Raw genomic sequence first — 23106 nt, forward strand, 5'->3', positions numbered from 1 at the left:
TGAACATCGCCAAGAGGGAAAAACAGCTGGGCAGGAGGAGATTAGGATGAATAATTAGTAAGGTCCAGGTGTTCTTATGATGGCAACAAGTATAAGCCATAAAAATCTATCTTGCAAAATAATTACGCCTTTTAAAGATGACAATGAAGATAACAATGATCAATTCTCAATAACTACTCATAGCTGAAGCTTATTACAGGCTTATTTTTGTCAACTTTTCCATCTAATTTATAAGAGCTTTTACTACATTTCTCCTCCCCCCGCGTTTTGAGGAAAGAATTTGTGTGATCTCTCTCTTCTCTGGAAGGGTGTCTGTCCTTCACCAAGTGCTCATAGAAAGTCTACTATGTGCTCCATCCTGTGAGGGTCATCTTAGTCATTATAATTAGCTCTGGGACGTGCCTTTAGGAAGAACACATTTGACCTCACAAAAATCTCAGACCACACCAAAATGTTACAATTCTAATCCTCACCCGTTCTGTATTCTTCTGCAACCCTAAGTATATTTCCCTTGAAGTCTTTTCTGCCCTCCAGGGAAAACTGTTCTTATCTATATACTGAACACAGATCTCTCACCATACATGAGGCAAAGAAAAAACCTCTACTGCTTTGGAAGAAGCATGCCTCCATCAAGAATTTTCCTTTAATTATCTCAAGTCTCTGATTTAAAAAAAAAATCAGGAAGGAGAAGGGTCTGGTCCTGGCATGTGTATCTCAATGGTTAGAGTGTGGGCCTGAGCACTGAAGGATTGTGGGTTTGATTCCTGGTCAAGGGCACATACCTGGGTTGCAGGTTCGTTCCCCGGCCATGGCCGGGGCACAGAGAGAGAGGCAACCAACCCGTGTGTCTCTCTCGCAGTCGGGGCACATACAGGGAGGCAACCAACCCGTGTGTCTCTCTCACATCGATGTTTCTCTCTCTCCCTCTGTTCAACTCTCTCTAAACATCAATGGAAAAATATCCTCAGGTGAGGATTAACAACACACACACAGAGACACACAAAAGAAATGAAAGAAGGGTCTGTTTCATTTACTAGAAATAAATGTAATTTTATGTAAGAAAGAAACAAAAAGTGATGAGAAATATTAAAGAACAGTCATAGCAAGTTTGAATATAAAATCAACCAGATGAAGGAAATTGAAAGTTAAAATCTGTTTCTCAGGAAAATGTTAACTTTCCTTTTATCAATCACCCATAAGCCCTGGGACAGATAAAAGTAAACCGTCCACTTTCACATTGCTCTCTTTCGGCCTTCTCAGACGACAGTCAGCCTCTGCTCACTGATCTGAGCAGCAGTACTCACGGATCTAAATATCATGTGCAGGGGCATGGCGATGTTGAGGTTCAGGGCATAGTTGTTCACCACGCTGACCGTGAAGAACATGGTCACCATGACGGCATAGTATCTGAAATGCAGAGGCAACAGCTTACCATACAGACTCTACTAGTTCAAGAAAATCAAATAGAGAAGGAAATAAATACCTCTAGTTAAAAGTATTTTGCTTATTTCCTCTTTATTAAAATTGTATCACTATTATAATTTGAGTAGAATAAGTACCTATAAAAATACTTCACAAAGCCAAACTAACATGGAAAAAGTTTAAATTATAGAATATGTTTCAAGAAACACTTTTAATATGCTTCAAGTATACACAGCAACTAAAAACTAGGCTTCAAAAAATGTTACCTAACAGCAATAAGTTTTTAAAAGTAAATGGGGAGAGATGACATCAGCATCATGGCGGAGTGAGAAGACTCCATTGTTTCTCCTCTTAAATTTATCTCAAGACAATTATAACTCAACAAAGATCCCCTGCTCAGCACACAAACACGCCTCAAAGATCCATGCGTTAGCACATCTGAAGGTGGGCATGTTGAAATGAGTAGGGAAGGTGGGATGGGGGAAGGTCAGGAAGGGAGGGGGGACAGGGGAAGGACAGGGACATGACCACAGATGCAGTTTGGTGCCCACCCTGGCTCCAGCGAGCAAGGAGCACAACAGTGAGGGAGAAGTCTGGCTGCAGCCCTCACACTACAACCTGGAGGGTCAGAGGGGCAGAAGCAGTTTCCTTCCTAAAAAAGGCATCTCCCTTCTGCCCTCCCCATTAAGGCAAAGCTGGTATAGAGGTGGCTGGGAAGCCATTACTGTAGGGGTGGAGCAGAGCCATAAGATCTCTACCTCAAATGCACACACAGAGAACCCATCAAATACCATGAACAACAGGGTAACTTGGGAGCACAGAAAGAAAATGAAAAATCTCCAGGAACCAAACTCAAAGGCATGGAAGACTGTGGTTTAAATGACAGAGAATTCAAGACTGCAATTACAAAGACACTCAACAATATACAAGAAAACTCAGAAAGGCAAGTCAATAAGTTCAGGAATACAATTAATGAGCAAAAGCAGTACTTTACCAAAGAGATTCAAACTATAAAAAGAGAAACACATTCTGGAGCTGAAGAACTCAATAAATGAGATAAAGAATGCACTAGAGGGCATTGGAAACAGAGCAGACCAGATGGAAAAAAGAATTAGGGAACTTGAAGAGAGAAACCTAGAAATAACCCATGAAGAAGAGAGAGAACTAAGAGTTAAAATTTAAAAAATAAAAGCGCTGACTACATTAGAAAGAGCAATGTAAGGATAATAGATACGGTGTACCAGAAGGAGAAGAGAGAGAGGAGGGAACAGAGATCCCACTTAAAGAAATAACTGACAAGAACATCCAAGCCTATGCAAAGAACTAGACGTTAGACTAGAGGGAGCTAACAGGACACCTAATTACATCAATGCAAAAAGACCTTCTCCAAGGCTCATTTTGTTCAAACTGTCAACAATTAATGACGAAGAAAAAATTCTTAAGGCAGCCAGGGAACATAAAGATTAACCAACAAAGGAAACTCCATTAGATGATCATCACCAGATTTTTCTGTAATGTTTTCAGTAGCAACACTACAAGAGAGGAGAGAGTGAAAGAAAATATTTAGAATATTGAAAGAGAGGAACCCATCAGCAAAAGATAAGATATTCAGCAAAGTTATCCTTTAGACATTAAGAAGAAATAAAGGCTTTCCCAGACAGACAAAAGCTGAGAGAATTTACCACCGTAAGACTGCACATAAGAAATGTTGAAAGGAGGTCTTCTACTGGAAACAAAAACACAAAAGTACACAAAACGTTGAATAAGATGATTAATAGATAGAAGCAGGAAACTGAAAACCTATTTCAGAGTAGTTTATTAAATAATCTATACTAATAAAAGAGTAATATGCTAATTAGACCGGGAGACCTTCCAGAGACCTTCCGGACGTCCTTCTGGACAAAGCTGGGGGCTTGGCCAGACTGCCAACGGCCATCAGCCCCTCACCCAGGCTGGCCACGCCCCCCAGCAGAGACCCCCACCCTGAAGAAGGTCTGGCCAGCCTGAAAACGGCCCTCAGCCCCTCACCCAGGCTGGCCAGGCACCCCAGTGGGAATTCCCACCCTGAAGGGGGTATGACCAGCTGCAAACAGCCATCCACCCCTCACCCGAGCAGTTAGGGGTGACCAGGCAGGCATGCAGAGTGGTTAGGAGCGATCAAGTAGGCAGGCAGGTGAGCGGTTAGGAGCCAGCGGTCCCAGATTGTGAGAGGGATGTCCAACTGCCGGTGTGGGATTGGGCCTAAACTGGCAGTCGGACATCCCCCAAGGGGTCTCAGATTGGAGAGGGTACAGGCCAGGCTGAGGGACACCGCCCCCCGCCCCCCCCAGGCATGAATTTCAAGCACCAGGCCACTAGTTATAACATAAAGGTTAAAGGGGGGAAGGGCATGAAAATAATTGTAACTATTGCAGATAACAAGTTCACAACATAAAGAGGGATAATTTGCAACAACAAAATGATAAAAGAGGAGGAAGAGGATTGAATAGTACAGGTGAATGAAGAGGCCATCAGAAGAAAAAGGACTCTTATATGTATGTGTGACACATTTTGCACAATCCTAATGGTAACCACAAAACAAAAATCCAGAGCTGAGATAAAACATTAAAAAAGAAGAAGAAATGAAGAAGAAAATCATAGAAAACTGTCAAACTAAAATAGCAGAAATAATTATAAGAGAAAACAAACAATGGAGATAGAACAAGAAAACAAAGGATACAATAACTGAGGTAAATCTTCATATATCATTAACAACCCTAATTATAAAGGGATTGAACTCACAAGTCAAAAGGCACAAAGTAGAGGTATGGATTATACAATAAGACCCAACTATATGTTGCCTGCAGGAGACTCTGCTCAATTACAAAGACAAACACAGGCTCAAAGTGAAGGGGTGAAGATGATACTTCAAACAAATGGCATCCATAGAGAAGTGGGTGTAGCTGTACTTATATGAGACAAAACAGATGTTAAGATTTAAAAAAAAAAAAAGAGAGAAGTGGGTGTAGCTGTACTTAACAAAACAGATGTTAAGATTTAAAAAAAAAAAGAAACAAGAGACAAAGATAGACATTTTATAATGATAAAGGAGACAATTCATTAAGAAGACATAACACTTATTAATATGTATGCACCCAACATGGAAGTATCAAGATATATAAAGCAATTACTAATAGACCTAAGGGAGAAACTGACAAAAATAAAATTATAGTAGGGGACATGAATCCCCCACTGAGAGCAATGAATATAGATCATCCAGACAAAAAGTCAATAAGGAGATATGGGCCTTAAAGACATAGCAGGTTAAATCAACTTAGTATTTGTAGAATTCTACATCCCAAAATTCCAGAACACACATTCTTTTCAAGTACACACAGAACATTCTCAAGGAAAGACCATATACTGGATAATAAAACTAATCTTGATAAATTTAAGAAGACTGATATCATACCAAACATATTTTCTGGGAAAATCACAAATACGCGAAGATTAAACAACATGCCACTAAAAAATTATTGGGTCAAAGAAGAAATAAAAGAAGAGATCTAAAGATACATAAAGACAAATGAAAATAAAAATGCAATATACCAAAATTTGTGGGATGCAGCAAAAGCAGTACAAAGGGGGAAGTTTAGAGCATTACAGGCCTAGCTCAAGAAAGAAACAAAATTTCAAATAAACCATCTAGCATTACACATTTGAAAACTAGAAAGAAAAAGTCCAAGATGGTGGCAGCATAGGAGGTCTGAACTCAACCTCTCCCATGAGCAAACTGAAATATACACATATATAGAGAGTAATTACTCCTGCATGATAGCTAAGGGCTTCATGAACAGTTTCTCAACAACAAACAACCGAATGGAGAAGGCTGGGAAAGCCAGACGCCCTCTGGGAGCTGCAGGAACTCCATGGGCTGGAGGCGCCTGCGAACGCCTTAGGGCAGGCGGGTCTCTGTTCAGGGCTGCCCTCCCTTGCCTGCAAATCACAGCCACTTCCCCAGCTCTGCTGCCCTATCCTTTGCCTCCAGCAAAGGGAGCAACAGGAACAACTGGGTGGTGCAGGCGCCTGGCCTCCCTGCTGGGCTCCAAGCTGGCACTAAAGTCAGAGGTCATTCTACATAAGACCACTTTCTGTACAACAAAGGAGAGAGAGACTATAGAGAAGCCTGGGGAGCCACTGGAGTCTCTGGGGACTGCGGGGATTATCCCTGGTTGGAGGTGCCAAAGAGCACCATTGCTTACGCCCCCTTCTGCCTCCACAGGGTGGGCGGGGCTCTATCCAGGTGCTCTGGCCTACCAGCAAGGTAACTGCAGAGTGTACCTGACACATCACCCAAACCCATTTCAGTCCCAAACAACGGGAGCAAACAGGATCAACAGGTCATTACTACATGCACCTGGCCGCCCCACCTGGAGCCATTTCAGCTCAGGGGGCCAGTCTCCAGGACACCTGACACCTGCTCGGCTCCTCTGGCCGACCAAAATCACCTGACAGACTCAGCCTACAGCGAGGACCCTGGTACATAAGGCCACTTTTCAAAGACTGGGAGAGAGGGCTATTTTATCTAATTCATAGAACATAGACATTAATGAAAAGATGCAAGAATTATCTCTCAAATGAAAGAACAAGAAAAATGTGCAGAAAAAAGAAAAACCTAAGGAAATGGATGTAAGTAATTTGCGTAATAAAGAATTCAAAGAAATGGTCGTAATGGTGCTCACCAAACTTGAGAGTGACATAGAAAAGCTTAGGGAGAACTTCAACAAAGAGGTAGGAAAGGATAATAAGGAACCAACCAGGTCTGAAGAATACAGTAACTGAAATGAAAAACACATTAGAGGGAATCAGCTAATACAGAAGAATGTATCCTGAAGACAAACAATGGGAATCAACCAATCAGGACAGAAAACAGGAAAAGAATTTTTAAAAACGTGGCTAATTTAAGGGACCTCCGGGATAACATCAAGAACCCAAACATTAGCATTACAGGGATCCCAGAGGAGAAGAGAGAAAGGAACAGAAACTATATTTAAAGCTGGGAAAGGAAAAGACACCCAGGTCCATGAAGTACAAGAGTTCCAAACAAAGATGAACCCAAGAGACTTACTCCAAGACATATTGTAACTGAAACGGCAAAAGTTTAAGATATAGACACAATCTTGAAGGAAACAAGAGGAAAACTGAATTACAAAGGAAACTCCATAAGTTATCAGCTGATTGCTCAGCAACAACTTTACCAGCGAGAGGAAGTGGCAGGACATCTTTAAAGTTCTGAAAGAAATAAAACTACACAATAATTTACCCAGCAAGGTTATCATTCAGAATTGAAGAAGAGATAGTTTACCAGACAAGCAAAAACTAAAGAAGTTCATCACTATTAAACCATCTTTACAAAAAATGTTAAAGGGACTTCTTTAAGCAGAAAAGGACAGGCCATATTGAGAAATAGGAACATATATATTAAAGGGAAAAATCTCACAGATAAAGCCAAATATTAAATAAATACAGTGAATCACACATTGAAAACACTACTAAGATCAAAAGAAAGAAGTATCAAACACAACTCAAATAATAAGTAGCCAGGATATACAAAACACAAAACATAACATCAATAGCATACAGCACGGATGGGGTAGTAAAATGTAGTCCTTCTAGAATATATTCACCCTTAGATGCCTATCAACTTAAAACAGACTGTTATAGATTACATAGACCTCATGTAAACCACAAACCAAAAACCTACAAAAGATATACAAAGAAAAAAGAGAAAAAAACCCAACTACTGAAAACCAGCAAACCACAAGGAAGAGATCAAGAGAAGAAACAGAGAACTATAAAAATAACGAAAACAATTAACAAATGGCAATAAGTACATGCTTATTAACAATTAATTTAAATGTAAATAGATTAAATGCTCCAATAAAAAGAATAGGGTGGCTGAATGGATTTAAAAACAAGACCCATCTATATGCTGCTTACAAGAGACTCACTGCAAATCGAAAGATGCAGACTGAAAGTGAAGGGATGGAAAAAGATATTCCATGAAAAGAAAGATGGGGTAGCAATATCAGACAAAATATACTTTTAAACAAAAATATTTTAAGAATACAAAGAAGGACATTACATAATTATAAAGGGTTCGATCCAAGAAAAGGATGCAGCAATCATAAATATCATAACTATCACACCCAACACAGGAACACCTAAATGTATAAAGCAATTATTAATGGCATAAAGGGAGAAACCCACAGTATTATAATAATAGTACAGGATTTTAATATCCCACTCACATCAATGGATAGATAATTCAGACAGAAAATCAATATGGAAATAATGGCCTTAAATGTCACATTAATCCAGATTGATTTAATATCATTTTTAGAAGATTTCAAACAAAAACTGCAGAATACATTTTTTAAGTGTACATGGAACAATCTCTAGAATAGATCACATATTACACCACAATATAAGCCATAATAAATTCAATAAGACTGAAATCATATTAAGCATCTTTTCTGATCACAATAACATGAAACTTAGAAATCAACTCCAGCAAGAAAACAGGAATGTATCGAAAAGGAAGTCAAACAGAACATCAAAAACTATCATGAAAATGAAAAAACAACTTTTCAAAATTTATGGGATACAGTAAAAGCAGTTATAGAATAAAGTTCATAGCTATGCAGGCCTACCTCAAAAAAAAAAAAAAAAAAGGAAAATTCCAAATAAACAATTTAAGTCTACACCCACAGGAATTAGGGGGGAAAAACCACCCAAAGTAAACAGAAGCAAGGAAACGGTGAAGATCAGAGAAGAAAAGACAAAATAGATATTTTAAAAATTGAAAAGATCAATAAACTAAAACACTGACTCTTTGAAAAGACAGACAAAATTGCAAACCCTTAGCCAAACTCATCAAGAAAAGAGAGCCCAAATAAATAAAATCATAAATGAAAGAGAATTTACAAGTGATACCACTGACATATAAAAACTCATTAAAGAATAATACAAACAATTGTTTGCCAACAAATTCAACAAAATAGAAGAAATGGATGAATTTTCCAGAAGTATATAACCTTCCATGCCTGAATCAGGAATAAATGCAAAATCTAAACAAACTGATTACTGGCAATGAAACTGAAGCAATAATTTTTAACAATTCTGAACAAATAAAAGTCCAGGACCAGATGGCTTCATAGGTGAATTTTCAAAGAAGAATTAACACCTACTCTTCTTAAACTATTTCAAAAAATTGAAGAGGAAGGAATGCTTCCAAACTCATTCTATAAAGCCAGCATTATACTGATAACTAACTCAGACAAAGACATTACAAAAAAAGAAAATTACAGGCCAATATCCTTGATGAACACAGATGCAAAATTCTCAACAAAATATCAGCAAGCCAGATTCAAAGATACATTAAAAAAAAGTATACATCATGATCAAGTGAGATTTATCCTAGGAATGCAAGGCTGACTCAACACCCATAAATCGATCATCATGATACATCACATTGACAAAATACAGGGTTAAAACCATATGATCATCTCGATAGATGCAGCAAAAGCATTTGACAAAATTCAACAAAAAGCTCTCAACAAAGTGAGTATAGAAGAAACATAGGCTATATATGATCAAACCTATAGGTAATATAATACTCATTGGTGAAAAGCTTAAAGCTTTTCCTCTAAGATCAGGAATAGGACAAGGATGCTCACTATCACTAGTTCTATTCAACATAGTATTGGAACTCCCATCTATAGCAATCAGACAAGAAAAATGAATAAAAGACATCTAAATAGAAAAGGAAGTAAAGCTCTCATTATTTGCAGATGACATAACCGTAAGGACTGAAAGGAAAAAAAACAATTAGAATTAATAAATGAATTCAATAAAGTCACAGCATAGAATTAATACACAGAAATCAGTTGGGTTTCTATACACCAATAACCAATGATCAAAAGGAGAAATTAAGAAAACAATTCCATTTACAATTGCATCAAAAGCATAAAATAGCTAGGAATAAATTTAACCAAAACCTGTATTATGAAAACTATAAGACATTGGAGGAAAAAAATTGAAGAGCAAATAAATGGAAGAATACACCTTGCTCATGTAATGGAAGGATTAATATTGTTAAAATGTCCTTATTAAAGGAATATGCAGATTCAATGTAACCAATATTAAAATATTAATGGCATTCTTTCTGAATTAAAACGAATCCTAAAGTTTATATGGAACCACAAAAGACTGAAAACAGCCAAAGAAATTTTGAGAAAGAACAAAGTGGGAGGTATCACACTACCTGATATCAAACTATTATTATTAAGCTACAATACTTAAAACAGTATGGTACTGGCATAAAAACAGATGTATAGATCAATGGAATATAATAGAGTGACCAGTGATAAATCCTTGCTTATATGATCACTTAATCTACAATAAAAGAGGCAAGGATATACAATGGGGTAAAGACATTCTCTTCAATAAGAGGTATCAGGAAAACTGAACACATTAAAAAAAAAGAACTAAACCACTTTTTTATACCACATACAGTGGACATCACAGAAATACAAACCATTATACAAAAACACTATGAAAGGCTATACACCACTGAATTCTATAAACCTAGAAAAAAATGGTAAAGTTCTTAGAAATATACAACCAACATAGACTGAACCATGAATTGGAAAACCTAAAGAGAGTGATCACTAGTAAGGAAAATGAAACAGTAACATTCAAAGAAGACTTAATACTAATCCTTCTCAACCTCTTCCAAAAAATTGAAGAGGAAGGACTACTTCCTAATTTATTTTATGAGACCAACATTCCCCTGATATCAACACACAAAAAGAAAATTACAGGCTAATATTTCAGATGAACATAGATACAAAATTTCTAAACAAAATGTTAGCAAATATAACAATACATTAAAAGGATAATACATCAAGATTAAGTGGGGTTGCCCAGCCAGTGTGGCTCAGTGGTTGAGCAATGACCCATGCACCAGAAGGTCTCAGATCAATTCCTGGTCAGGGCACATACCAGGTTGTGGGCTCAATCCCTGTTGGGGAGCACAGGAGACTTGGTTGGAAAGTTTGTAAGGAGGACAGTCCGAGAAAAAAAAAGTGTGCTGAAGGCAGACTGCCCTGTTTATTGGAATTCCGACTTAGCCCCTAATTATTCCTTGACCTTTCCAAACAAGTCTGTGCACATGCAGACCCCTGGATGTTTACTGCAATTCTTATGCTTAATCTTTGAGTGTCCTTGCTTAAAGGACACTGCAAACACATGTGTCCTCCCAAGATTACTTACCCTACTGATTGTATCTAAAAGATAAACTTTATCTCAAACTACTGCTACAATAAAAGCCTAATGAGACAGGTGATCGAGGCTGTCTGGTTCCTTTAGCCAGGCAGTCCCTTAGTCCTCTCTTTCACAGCAAACATTGTGTTAGAGTAATCATTCATCCGTCACTCAGGGTCTGCTGGTCAGCCCTGGAAGATCCCCACTAGGGGGCGTGCAGGAAGCAACAGATCAATATTTCTCATCGATGTTTCTATCCCCCACTTCCTCTCCTTTCCACTCTCAGAAATCAATCCTATATAATAAAAGCCTAATATGCTACGTGTCTGACCATTCATTCAACCATTCAACCAGTCACTATGATGCGCACTGACCATCATGAGGCAGACACTCCAACCGGTAGGTTAGCTTGCTGCTGGGGTCTGGCTGATTGGGACTGGGCGAGGCGGGCCGAACACACCCTAGAGCCCTCCTGTGGTCCCTCCCCGGCCCCGATCGTGCACTGGTGAGGTCCCTTGGCCTGGCCTATGCCCTCTCACAATCTGGGACTCCTCAGGGGATGTCCGCAGGCCAGGCCGAGAGACCCCACCAGGTCACAAATCCATGCACCAGGCCTCTAGTAAAAACAAATTGGGAAAAAAAAGATTAAGTAGGTTTCATTCCCTGGATGCAAGGATGGTTCAATGTTTGCAAATCAATCAATGTGATAAACCACATTAACAAAATAAAAGATAAAAATCATATAATCATATCAATAGATGCAGAAAAAGCATTTGACAAGATACAACATCCACTTATGATTAATATACTCAATAAAATGGATATAGAAGGAAAGTATCTCAACATAATAAAGGCCATATATGACAAACTCTCAGCTAATACCATATTCAATGGTGAAAAACTGGACGTTTTTTCTCTAAGATCAGGAACAAAACAAGGATGCTCACTCTTGCCACTGTTATTCAACATAGTGCTGGAAGTGTGAGCCAGAGCCATTAGGGGAGAAAAACAAATAAAAGATATCGAAACAGAACTGTCATTATTTGCAGACAACATGATTCTGTATATAGAAAGCCCTAAAGACTCCACCAAAAGACTATTAGAAACAATGACAAATACAATAAAGCAGCAAGATACAAAAGTCAATACACAAAAATCCACTATATTCCTATATGATAACAACAAAATACCAGAAAAAGAAACAAAACGATCCCATTTACAACTGCAACAAGAAGGATAAAATACCTAGGAAGAAATTTAACAAAGGAGGTGAAAGACCTGTACACTGAAAACTATAAGACATTGTAGAAAGAAACTGAAGAAGACACAAAGAAATGGAAAGATATTCCATGTTCATGGATTGGAAGAATTAACACTGTTAAAACTGACCATTACCTAAAGTAATATACAGATTTAACACAATCCCCATCAAAACCCCAATGGTATTTTTCACAGAAATAAGAATAAAAAATCCTCAGATCTATATGGAACCACAAAAGACCCTAAATAGCCAAAGCTACCTAGAGAAAAAAGGACAAAGCCTGATGTATCACACTGCCTGTCTTAAAATTATACTACAAAGCTAAAACAATCAGAAAAAGAGACACACAGACCAAACGAAGAGAATTTAGAGCCCAGAAATAAGCTAACACATACTAGTCTATGGGCAACTAATAGTTGACAAAGGAGACAAAAGCACACAGCAGAGAAAAGAAAGTCTCTTCAATAAATGGTGCTGGGAAAACTGGAAAGCCACATCCAAAAGAATGAAACTAAACTGCTATTTGACACCATAAACAAAAGTTAGCTCAAAATGGCCAAGGACTTGAATATAAGACCTGAATCAATAAAATACATAGAAGAAAACATAGGCACTAAACTTGTGTTCTTTGGTCTCAAAGGGGCTTTTGTGAACTTGACCCCAAAGGCATGAGAAATAAAAGCAAAAATAAGTGAATGGGTCTACTAGTACATCAAACAAAAAAGCTTCCACATAGCAAAAGAGACCATCAACAAAACAAAAAGGCAACCAACTGAATGGAGGAAGATATTTGCAAATGATACCTCTCATTAGGGCTGATACCAAAAATAAATAAAGAACTCAAACAACTCAACAACAAAAAACACCAAACAATCCAATTAAGAAATAAGCTGAGACTGAACAGACATTTCTCTAAAGAGGTCATACAGATGGACAATGGAAATATGAAAAGATGCTCAGCATGACTAATTGTCAGGGAAATGACAATTAAAACCACAATGAAATATCATCTCACATCTGTCAGAATGGATATCAGTAAATCAAATAAGTGCTGGCAAGAATGTGGAGAAACGGGAACCCTCTGGCATTACTGGTGGAAATGTAAATTGCTGCAACCACTATGGAAAACAGTGTGGACTGGTTCCTCAAAATATTAAGAACAGAGCTACCACACGACCCAGCAATCCCTCTTCTGAGTATCTACCTAAAAAGTTGGAAAACATTTATTTGTAAAGATATGTGTATCCCTATGTTCACTGCACAAGATCCAAGATATGGAAACAACCTAAGTGTCCTCTGACAGATGACTGGATAAAGAAGATGGGGTACATATATACAATGGAATACTACTCAGTCATAAGAAAAGATGAAATACTCCCATTTGCGAGAATGTAGATGGATCTTCAGAATATTTATGCTAAGTGAAATTAAGACAAAGAAGAACAAGAACGGTATGATTTCACCCGTATGTGGGATATAAGAAAAAACAAACAAACCCCAAACTCTTAGTAACAGATAACAGAATGGTGATTACCAGAGGGGAAGTGGTAAGGGGGGAGAACAAAGAGGGTAAAATATGGTGACAGAAGATTTGACTTGGGTGGTGAACACACAAAAGAGTACACAGATGTCATAACTTGTATACCTGAAATTTATATGCTATTAATAACAAATTTATTGCTACCTCAATATATTTAATTTCAAAAATAAAACAAAAAGTGAATATTTTTTTTTACTTTCTTTTTTTTAATATATTTTATTGATTTTTTTACAGAGAGGAAGGGAGAGGGATAGAGAGTTAGAAACATTGATGAGAGAGAAACATCGATCAGCTGCCTCCTGCACACCTCCTACTGGGGATGTGCCCGCAACCAAGGTACATGCCCTTGACTGGAATCGAACCTGGGACCCTTGAGTCCGCAGGCCGACACTCTATCCACTGAGCCAAACCGGTTAGGGCAAAGTGAATAATTTTTATTACTGTAGCACTTCTTTGTATAATTTTCATATACCTCTAAAGAACTTAAAAATGGTTAATTCTCTCAAATACTTCTTCTATACACTTGTTTATACTATTAATTTTCACTATTTCTAAAGAAAATATTTGCTAAGTCAAAGGTTATTTTCAGCCTAGCAACTGTTAATAATTATCCCACATTTGGAGTGGCCTCCAAATTAATGAGGACATCATTTAACTTGTACAAATTTGTTTTTAAAAACCAGGGCCCCTGTTTTTAAGACTTATAGGTCTTTAAATAAAAAACAATCACACAAAAGCTAAAAAGAAAATCCAGTAACCCTAATACCTTAGAAAAATAAAGGGATAAATACAAATAAACAAATGAATTAAATAATTTTACATTTGTATGCCCCCACTTTGAACTACAAAATACTTTTACAATGCCTTTCATACATACCAGATTAAACCAAATAAAATTAAGATGCCTTTTATACATATCACATTCAACCACATGAAATTACCATACTTCTGTAGGTCAAAAGGATTGAATGTCAGTAATTTCATTTTATTCAACCTAATACATTCAATAGGAGAAAAAATTATATATATACATATATAGAGAGATATAGATATATATATAGATCTTAAAAATGGTTAATAGATATATATAGATATATATATATATATATAGATATAGATATAGATATAATCTCCTAATATATAAAAAACCAGGGGCTTTCACAACCAAAACAACCGGACTGACAACCGAAAAGCGACTGAATTGTAAGTTGCAAGCAAATTCAGTTTTACTGCACATGTGTGGCAAACTTTTAAAGAACAAGATGTTTATTATGCCAAGGACAGCCCGTGTCAATGGTTTTAGGGGCTTCCATAATAGCCATGAAAAACCTGCAGTTTGATATATTGGCTGTGACATATCTTGCAAAGTGTCATGTAGGACTTGCTGAATTGCATTATTGAGGGCTGCAATCCTTGGAGCAGAGGTAAGTTCTTTAAATATGGGTCATTGTGTTCTCTTGTACAGTCAAACAGAAGGAGCCAATCTACACTAATAATTGACAAACATGGTAATTAACCGTACCTTTGCTACGCTTCCCATTGGCTAATCAGGGCGATACGCAAATTAACTGCCAACAAAGATGGTGGTTAACCACCAACAAAGATGGCGGTTAATTTGCATACGTAGGCGCAATGTTGGGAGGTGAAAGGGGAAGGATGGGAGAAGCCGCCTGCTGCTGACGGTGACTGGAAACCCAGGTGGCAGCCAAGAGCCAGGTGGCAGGGCAAGGCGGCTCTGGGGGCCGCCTTGCCCTGACCCCCGGCCCATGATTGGAGAACTGGGCCGCCTTTGCCCGCCCCCCAGCCAGTGATCAGAGAAGCCGGGCGGGGCAGGGAAGAGGCAGACACCAGCAGCCAGTGATCAGAGAAGACCCAGAAGCCGGGCTGCGTCACCGCCTGGGGACCGGATCTGGCCCGTGTCGGGAAGCAGGAGGCAGCTCTTCACCTGGAGGCTTAAGCCCAAAGTGGGAGGCGCCATTTTCTGTACAGAAAGGCAGGGGGCATGGCTAAGCACAAGGCTAAGCACCATGTTTGCATACGGAGAGGGGGCGTGGCTCAGAGCAGGGCGGCGCTATGTCTGGAGAGAATGGTGCTGAGCCCGGGTGTTCGCCTCAGGATGTGAGCGGCGGAGAGGAGTGCAAGGTAGAGGAGGTGCGGCTTCAGGCAAGTGAAGGAAAAGGGCAGGTTGCCCAGCCCTGACGCTGTTCCAAGCTTCCTGGCCCAGGTTTTCAAATGTAAATATGACTTCAGATGTTGTAGTTGCACGTAGTTTATTCCCTTCCCCTCATCTTGGCTGTTAAAGTCATGCCCACCCCCTGGGCAGCCAGGCCTCACGTTCATGGCACAGACGAGGTTTGGTTCTGGGGTCACCCCTTAGATTTTAAGCGGCTGCTACACTTGGTCGATAGGAAGAGTGAGACTTTAGCCCTGAAAAGATGGAAGGCTTGGGGCAGACGGTTCCCTCGAGGGCTCAGCCTACTTTCAGGCCGTAGGCACAGGGAACATCCAGGGCAGCCCCCTGAGCAGGAGTCAGTCTGAGCTCAGACAAGGCCGTTTTGCAGCCTCTCCTTCCTCTGTCCCAGGTGGTGGGGAACGTGACTGCCTCGAGGATGCTCCCTGGAGGCCATTCTCCCCTCAGCCTGTAGCTGTAAAAGAGCGCCCACGAAGAGAATCTTTTTTTGTGCCTCATGTTAAAAAGTTGAAAAAAAAAATAGGTGCGGGACTCCTCACTGTGTTCATTTGTAAAAAAAAAGAAAATGCTCTTAAGACCCCAGGGGCGAGGCAGCTCGGCCCCCGCAGAACCCGCCTGATGTGGTAGTAACTCTATCAGTCAGCACTCTGACTGCACTTCCACAGGGGAACCACCATTCAGCCAGAAGCTGGTTCATGGCTGGCCAGTGCAGTGGTGGTGGCAGGAGCCTCTCCCACCACTGCGGCAGCATTAAGAATGTCCAACTAACAGTTTAGACCTGATCCCTTGGGGGCCTAAGCCTTTAGTTGGACATCCCCTGAGGGTTCCCTGGCTGCCAGAAGGATGTCTGACTGCAAGCTTAGGCCTGATCCCCCAGGGAGTGAGCCTAAGTCGACAGGTGGACATCCCCTAAGGGGTCCTGGACTGTGAATGGGCGCAGGCCGGGCTTAGGGACCCCACCCCTGGATTGCACAAATTTTTGTGCACCAGGCCTCTAGTATATACATAAAAGCCTAAGAGACCATTATGACGGAACGAATAGAACTGCTCGACCAGCCGCAATGACGCGCACTGACCACCAGGGGACAGACACTCAATGTAGGAGCTTCTCCCTGGTTGTCAGTGCGCTCCCACAGGGGGAGGGCCACTCAGCCAGAAGCCGGGCTCACAGCTGGCGAGTGCAGCTTCAGCAGCAGGAGCCTCTCCTGACTCCGTGGCAGTGCTACCGAGCAGCGGTGGCAGGCACAGCGGGTCGGGATGAGTGCGAGCAGCGTGGCACCGGGCCCCTGCTCAGGCTCCTCCCTGGCCGCCTGTCAGTTGGTGCACTGCTACATCCCCCCGAGGGGTCCCGGAGTGTGAGAGGAAGCAGGCCATGTTGAGGTACCCCCACTCCTCTGTGCACCAATCTGTGCACCGGGCCTCTAGTTTAAAATAAATGGCTAAAGATTGCAGGGGAAAGGCAAATAAGGGGTTCCATGTTTGTCATGAAATGCTGATCTTTGAAGGACAGGGATCTCATCCTTCATCTTTGCACATCTGCAGAATGCGATAGCACCAAGTCTAAGCTATCTTCCCTATCAATGCAGAACAGTATCACACACATGAAAAAATTACTGGCAATAGCTGTTTCCCTGCTTTACATCATATACGATTGGCGACTTGCCAAATTTTCTTAGTCCCTGTCTTGAAAAGATGCCATTTAAAGATAAAGTGCATTCATCAAGGTCTTTTAGGAAAAAATTCCAACTATATTCCACATTGTTGCCAACATAGCACTGCCCAGAAATTGCTCACAGGAATGAATGACATGAGCAAGATTTTCATTACAGCCTCATAGATAGGAAATAAAAAGCCAGCACAAATGGGACATATGAAGTATGGTTGTTAGGGAAGGATTATGGTGAGCTCCAAGGGCAGGTTAGGGAGTTTGGGCTTCACTTTGACCCTAATGGTGACCCCTGAGCACTTGTGAGAGAGTGTGCCATGCTATAAAGGTAAGAAGTTGACACAGGGGATGAGGAGGTGACAGATGGAAGGCCATGCAGGAAGGATCCTATATAATAAAAGGGTAATATGCAAATCGACCGAACAGTGGAATGACCAGTCACTATGATGTGCACTGACCACCAGGGGGCAGGTACACAATGCAGGAGCACCGCTCAGGCAGAAGCCAGGCTCACAGATGGCGAGCACAGCAGCGGTGGTGGGAGCCTCTCTCACCTCCGTGGCAGCACTAAGGATGTCCTACTGCCAGCTTGAGCCCTTGAGGGGCTCCCAGACTGCTAAAGGGCACAGGCTGGGCTGAAGGATCTCTTCCCCCACCCCCTGAGTGCACGCATGTTGTGCACTGGGCCTCTAGAACTATTATGAAAGTTAAGAGGAAAGTGAATATGTTCCTGAACTACACTAGCAGCCAGATGGAAAGAGAGAAAGGGTCAAAGAAATGAAAAATGCTGGAGCTCCCGTGATGTACAGGCTGGTCTTGAGAGCAAAGAATTTTATGCAGATATGAAAGTCAACAGAAACAAAAAAAAATGTATTCAGAATATTTAGCATCACATTTGGGAATTTTAAATATGATATTAATAACAAAATTCAGCTAGGTTTTCTACAGTAAGCTTACTCAGGAATGCTGTAAAATAATACCAACAAGGACGAGCCTTAACCAGTCCCCGAATGCATTCATACCAGAAGGACCCCCTCAGAGAGATTAAGTGACACCATCCTATTACATACTCACAACTGGATGGATTATATATTTATTTCAAGTCTCTGACAGCAAGAATACTGAGTTTTCAATACATTGTTTATTATAAGAACTGCTATTTGGCCCCATGAGTACAATTATGTAAATATGGACTAATGGACAGAGGTCTGGAATCAATAATTTTGCCTTAGCTTGCCAATCACTTTCTTTTAATTGAGGTGAAATTCCCATAACCTAAAATCAACCATTTTAAAGTGAACAATTCAGGGGCATTTAGTACATTCTCAATATTGTGCAACTACCACCTCTATTTCCAAAAGCCATTCATTTCTTAAAAGGAACAATGAGACCACTCTTACCATATGTGATAACATGAGGATAGTGTACATAACTATTTAAAAAATTGGTGATCACACTAGGCCTTTAACTGACCACCTACCCCATATATATACATATATATACATATATATGTATATATATGTATGTATATGTACATGTATATGCATATACTGTTGTCTCCATCACAGTTATTTAAAGTGTTGTGGCAGGAATTTTATTCTAAATATAGGCTCCTGGAGTTTCACAACATATTAAATTCAGAATATGAATATAAACTCTACTAAATATCTTTGATACAAATCTTATAAATAGATGTCTCATATTCCTTTTATATAAGTACCAGAAAAGCTCTTGATTTTTTTTAAATTTCTCTTTATCGTTGAAAGTATTACAGATGTCCTGTTTGTGTTCTTTTCCCCATTGACCCCCTCCACCCGGTACCCACCTCTCCCAGGCTGTCACCACCCTACTGTCTGTGTTCTTGGGTTATGCACAAATGCATGTAAGTTCCCCAGTGAATCCTCCTCTCCCACCCCCTAATCACCCCCCTTTTCCCTCTGAAGTTGTCAGCCTGTTGCATGCTTTTATGCCTCTGGATTCGTTTATTTTGTTCATTAGATTCCACAAATGAGTGAGATAATGTGATACTTTATCTTTCTCTGACTGGCTTATTCAGATTAGCATAATACTCTCCAGGTTCATGCCCGCTGTTGCAAATGGTGAGTTCTTTCTTTTCTCACAGCTGTGTAGCATTCCACTGTGTAAAGGTACCACAGCCTTATCCACTCATCTTGCTGACGGGCACTGGGGCTGTTTCCAAATCTTAGCTCCTGTAAATTGCACTGCTATGAACACAGGGGTAGATATATTCTTTCTGACTGGTGTTTCTGGATTCTTAGGCAATGTTATTTTAAGACAGACAAGGCTAAAAGAGACTTCAATGTACATACCTTATTGGGATAGCTGGCTGCTTCCTCCCCAAATTGGCTTCAAAGAGGAAGCCTTCCACAGCAATAAATAAAAATTGTGCAAATGTCACAATGTTCCCGCATCCTGGATGCCTCCTGCATAGTGAGGGACAAAAAGAAAAAGGCACAAAAGACTGAGATAAAGGCCACTATGACCTGTTATACTGACAGTTCAGAGTAACAGGGGGATAGATTTCCATTACCCACTGTCCTCTCGGTTTTCATGTCCCATGGCTCACACACCTCAGAGAAGAACGCCAAGCCTTAGTTCACTCTCCCATAGGCACAGCAGGCCATCAGGAAGGGCCGCTCTGATACAACCTTCCTAGTAACCTGGAGGAAGCTGGTCAGTCAGATGTTCTTTTTGAGATCGTCACTTACGTAGCCAAGAGGACTTCATTCAGGGTCCTAGTCAGCCTACGCAGCTCATGCTCAGTCTCCTAGAAACATTTATATATCCTCCTGACTGGAATCTCCAAGACTACTGTCAGTCAAAGGCTCATATCCAGGGACATTGCCTTCACTCCCGTATAGAGGCAAAAACTGGTCCTTAGGGTGGGAGAAAGCTTAGTATTTTGTAAGTATAAAGCACAGATATACGTACAGTACATAAACCCATATACAGTGTGTCGGGGGGGGGATGTCTAGGAAAAAATGTCTCAACGGGGGCTTTAGATGGGGGTGGGGAGAGGGGTAAGAAGCAATAATGAACAGAATGAGGACACTGCTTATTCTCCACAACCTTTAACACAAATATACTGAAGCATAGTAATTCCTCCTTTAGAAAACTGCTGTTTGAACTACTGTTATTCTTAGACAGTCTCTTATTCTGTAAATCGACTCCGTTATTTTTAGATAGTCCCTTATTCTGTAAAATAACTGTTTTAGTTTGAATAATAGAACAAGATAAAAACTTAACTGTCTGACCTTGCAAGCTAGCCATCTAATGTAATAGGTGAATACTAATAATAATTCCCATATTCTCATGCCAAGTGTTTGTTCATTATGTATCCAAACTTACAAACTGTCTGCAAAAATAACCTACACAAAGCTCTTTGTAAAATCTGCAAAGAGGTCAAAAGGTATAAATAGCGAGAACTTCCTCTATGTTTTGGGGTTCAGAAGTTGACAGCGGTATTCTGCTCTGAACCCGCAGGCAATAAAGATGACTCCTAACTAATTGGCTCATTAAGGCGTCTCGTCTAGCTTGCTGATTTACGATACAACCCTATTAGGCACTCAGTGAATGTTCATGAAATTCAATCGAAGCTCTTCAGTGATCTAATAAGGGATGGGGAATCTTCCGCGATGACTTAGGGGAAAATGTCCAAGAGAAGAATTCCTTCTGGCATCCCTCCTGAGGCACACTGAAAGGCGTTACTCAAACTGTGTGTGGTTTTCTTGAGCTTGTCCTCCGTGAGGCTCCGCTCAACCACCGGAGGAAGGTCAGAGTGAGCAGCTACCTGCCTTTGTTTTCCTGCAGCTCCCTGGTTGCCCATTCTACCCACATCCCCACATTACAAAATTCAGCCTGCGTAGCCTGCATCTTCACCTTCACCCAAGGCATTTACCCTCAGATACTGAGTTGAGGGGTGTAATTATATTACTACATATTAATACAATGCTATTTACTTTAAAATAAACAAAAAAACTCCATCCTCTGTTAGTGGTTTTAATATTGAATAGCAGTGCCGAGCATACAAATTCCAAAATACACCCATCAGGCATAAAAATAAATAGCTCCAAGCACACGCCTTTCTTGTACGGAGCTATGCTGACATCTGAGGCAGAGCTGTTGCTACTCTTTAGGCTCCACTGCCTATGAAAACTGCTTTATATTCAATTCGGTGATTTCTTTTAGCACCTCTTACATTCAAGGGACAGGGCGAAAGGCTGCAGGAATCCATAAATAATCGTGTAAGACATTTACCTCATTGAAGGAGCAAATTAAAGCCATTAGCCTCACTATGAGTTAGAGAACGAACCTGAGCTCTAGATAGTTCTTGGCACAGTCTGCACACCTAGGCTGCTCCTTAAAACCATGAGCGCTGGGAGCCTCCCCTCCCAGTTCGGACTGGATTGGTCTGGGGTAGGTCCTGTACTTTTGAAAGCTTCCCACTTGATTCTCATGTGCAGCCAGAGCTGAGAAGCCTAAGGTAGGTCTTGGGGAAAGGCCGGAAGGGGTGAGGGTGCGTGTAAGATGCACAGGTAATCTTTATGTGCTGACACAGGGTTGAGAATTACTGCGCTCCAGTGGCTAAAAATACACAGTGACATGCAAGACGCAGCTGTCACTTACCCTATGACATGGAAGTTGATTACCCTATCTACATCTAGTTTTCTTATCTTTCAAATGGGAACAGTATGAGTGCCTACCTCATTGGTTTTACTGCAGAGCAAATAAGCCAGTCCCTGAAAAGCACTTCCCACAGCGTCTGCCAAGCAGGAAAAAGGCAGACTGGGACTCTAGGATGACCAAAATGTTGCATCTTGAATATGAGAAGGTCTTCAATTGAATATAGTAACCTTTTAAAATATGTTTATACTGACCATTTTCTTCTCACCTATAAATCAAAAGGGACATGTTTTTAACCTTGTCATGAGGATGTAATGAAAAAAATATACATAAAGTGCCAAGCCCAAGACTTAGCCCGAGGGCTCAAGAAGCTTCCTGGCTTTCCTTCCCATTTCTTTTTACCAAAAGCCTAGGTCGATTCAACTAAAGAACAATTAGGGAGTACCTACTGTGCGTAAAGTTAGGGGCTAGGGGCCAGGAAGCTCCCATGTGAATGAGACCTGATCCCTGCCCCCGAGATGACAGGATGAGGGAGTATGCGATAGTCAGGACCCGTGCCACAGAGGGATGGCTAGAGGAAGGTGCCCCTACTCTCTGGGCAGTGTCTGGCCTTCACTCAAGCACCTGAGTGAATGTGGGGATGCCTCACTTTAAGCAACCATGATCTGGATTTAGGACACCTCCAACAACAAATCCAATCAGCCCCTTGACAACTCTAATCTCCATGCTCTATTTCCATAGCATTGTTAAATTTCCCTACTGCACTCACATGATTCCATTTTTTAAAAATGAACTTACAGAGCTTTTTAGGAACACACTGTTGTGTAGATACCAATGGAATTATTTATTTTAACTTAATTCATTTTAAAACTTTGGAGTAAAAACTTAGGAGCCTTTTCCCTAAATCACTTGTTTTGTTGAAATTCATTTTTGGGAATTATAGTCATAATTGCAAACAGTTTCTTTGACTTTGAATTCTCTTTTACAAGAATCCAAATTTACTTTATTTCATTCTAACTTTTTATATAAAAATTTTTTTAAATCCTCACCCAAGGATATGCTTTTATTGATTTTAG

At 40.3% G+C, this 23106-nt stretch overlaps 1 protein-coding gene across 9 annotated transcripts in view; it reads right to left on the minus strand.

Annotated features, from left to right (window-relative positions):
* SLC35B4 (solute carrier family 35 (UDP-xylose/UDP-N-acetylglucosamine transporter), member B4) overlaps positions 1 to 23106 on the minus strand; it is a 37862-nt gene that overhangs the window by 8762 nt on the left and 5994 nt on the right. For 8 of the 9 annotated variants that reach the window (XM_015559407.1, XM_015559406.1, XM_015559408.1 and 5 more), the window contains exons 2-3: positions 19717 to 19830; positions 1305 to 1407 (exon numbers count right to left, since the gene is read on the minus strand). In XM_015559407.1, coding sequence (XP_015414893.1) covers positions 1305 to 1407; positions 19717 to 19830 — 217 coding nt within the window. The remainder of the gene's footprint in view (positions 1 to 1304; positions 1408 to 19716; positions 19831 to 23106) is intronic. The other variant, XM_015559412.1, reaches the window with a different exon arrangement.

The sequence above is a fragment of the Myotis davidii genome, unplaced genomic scaffold (genome assembly GCF_000327345.1).
Source record: "Myotis davidii unplaced genomic scaffold, ASM32734v1 scaffold214, whole genome shotgun sequence".
Lineage (NCBI taxonomy): Eukaryota > Metazoa > Chordata > Mammalia > Chiroptera > Vespertilionidae > Myotis > Myotis davidii.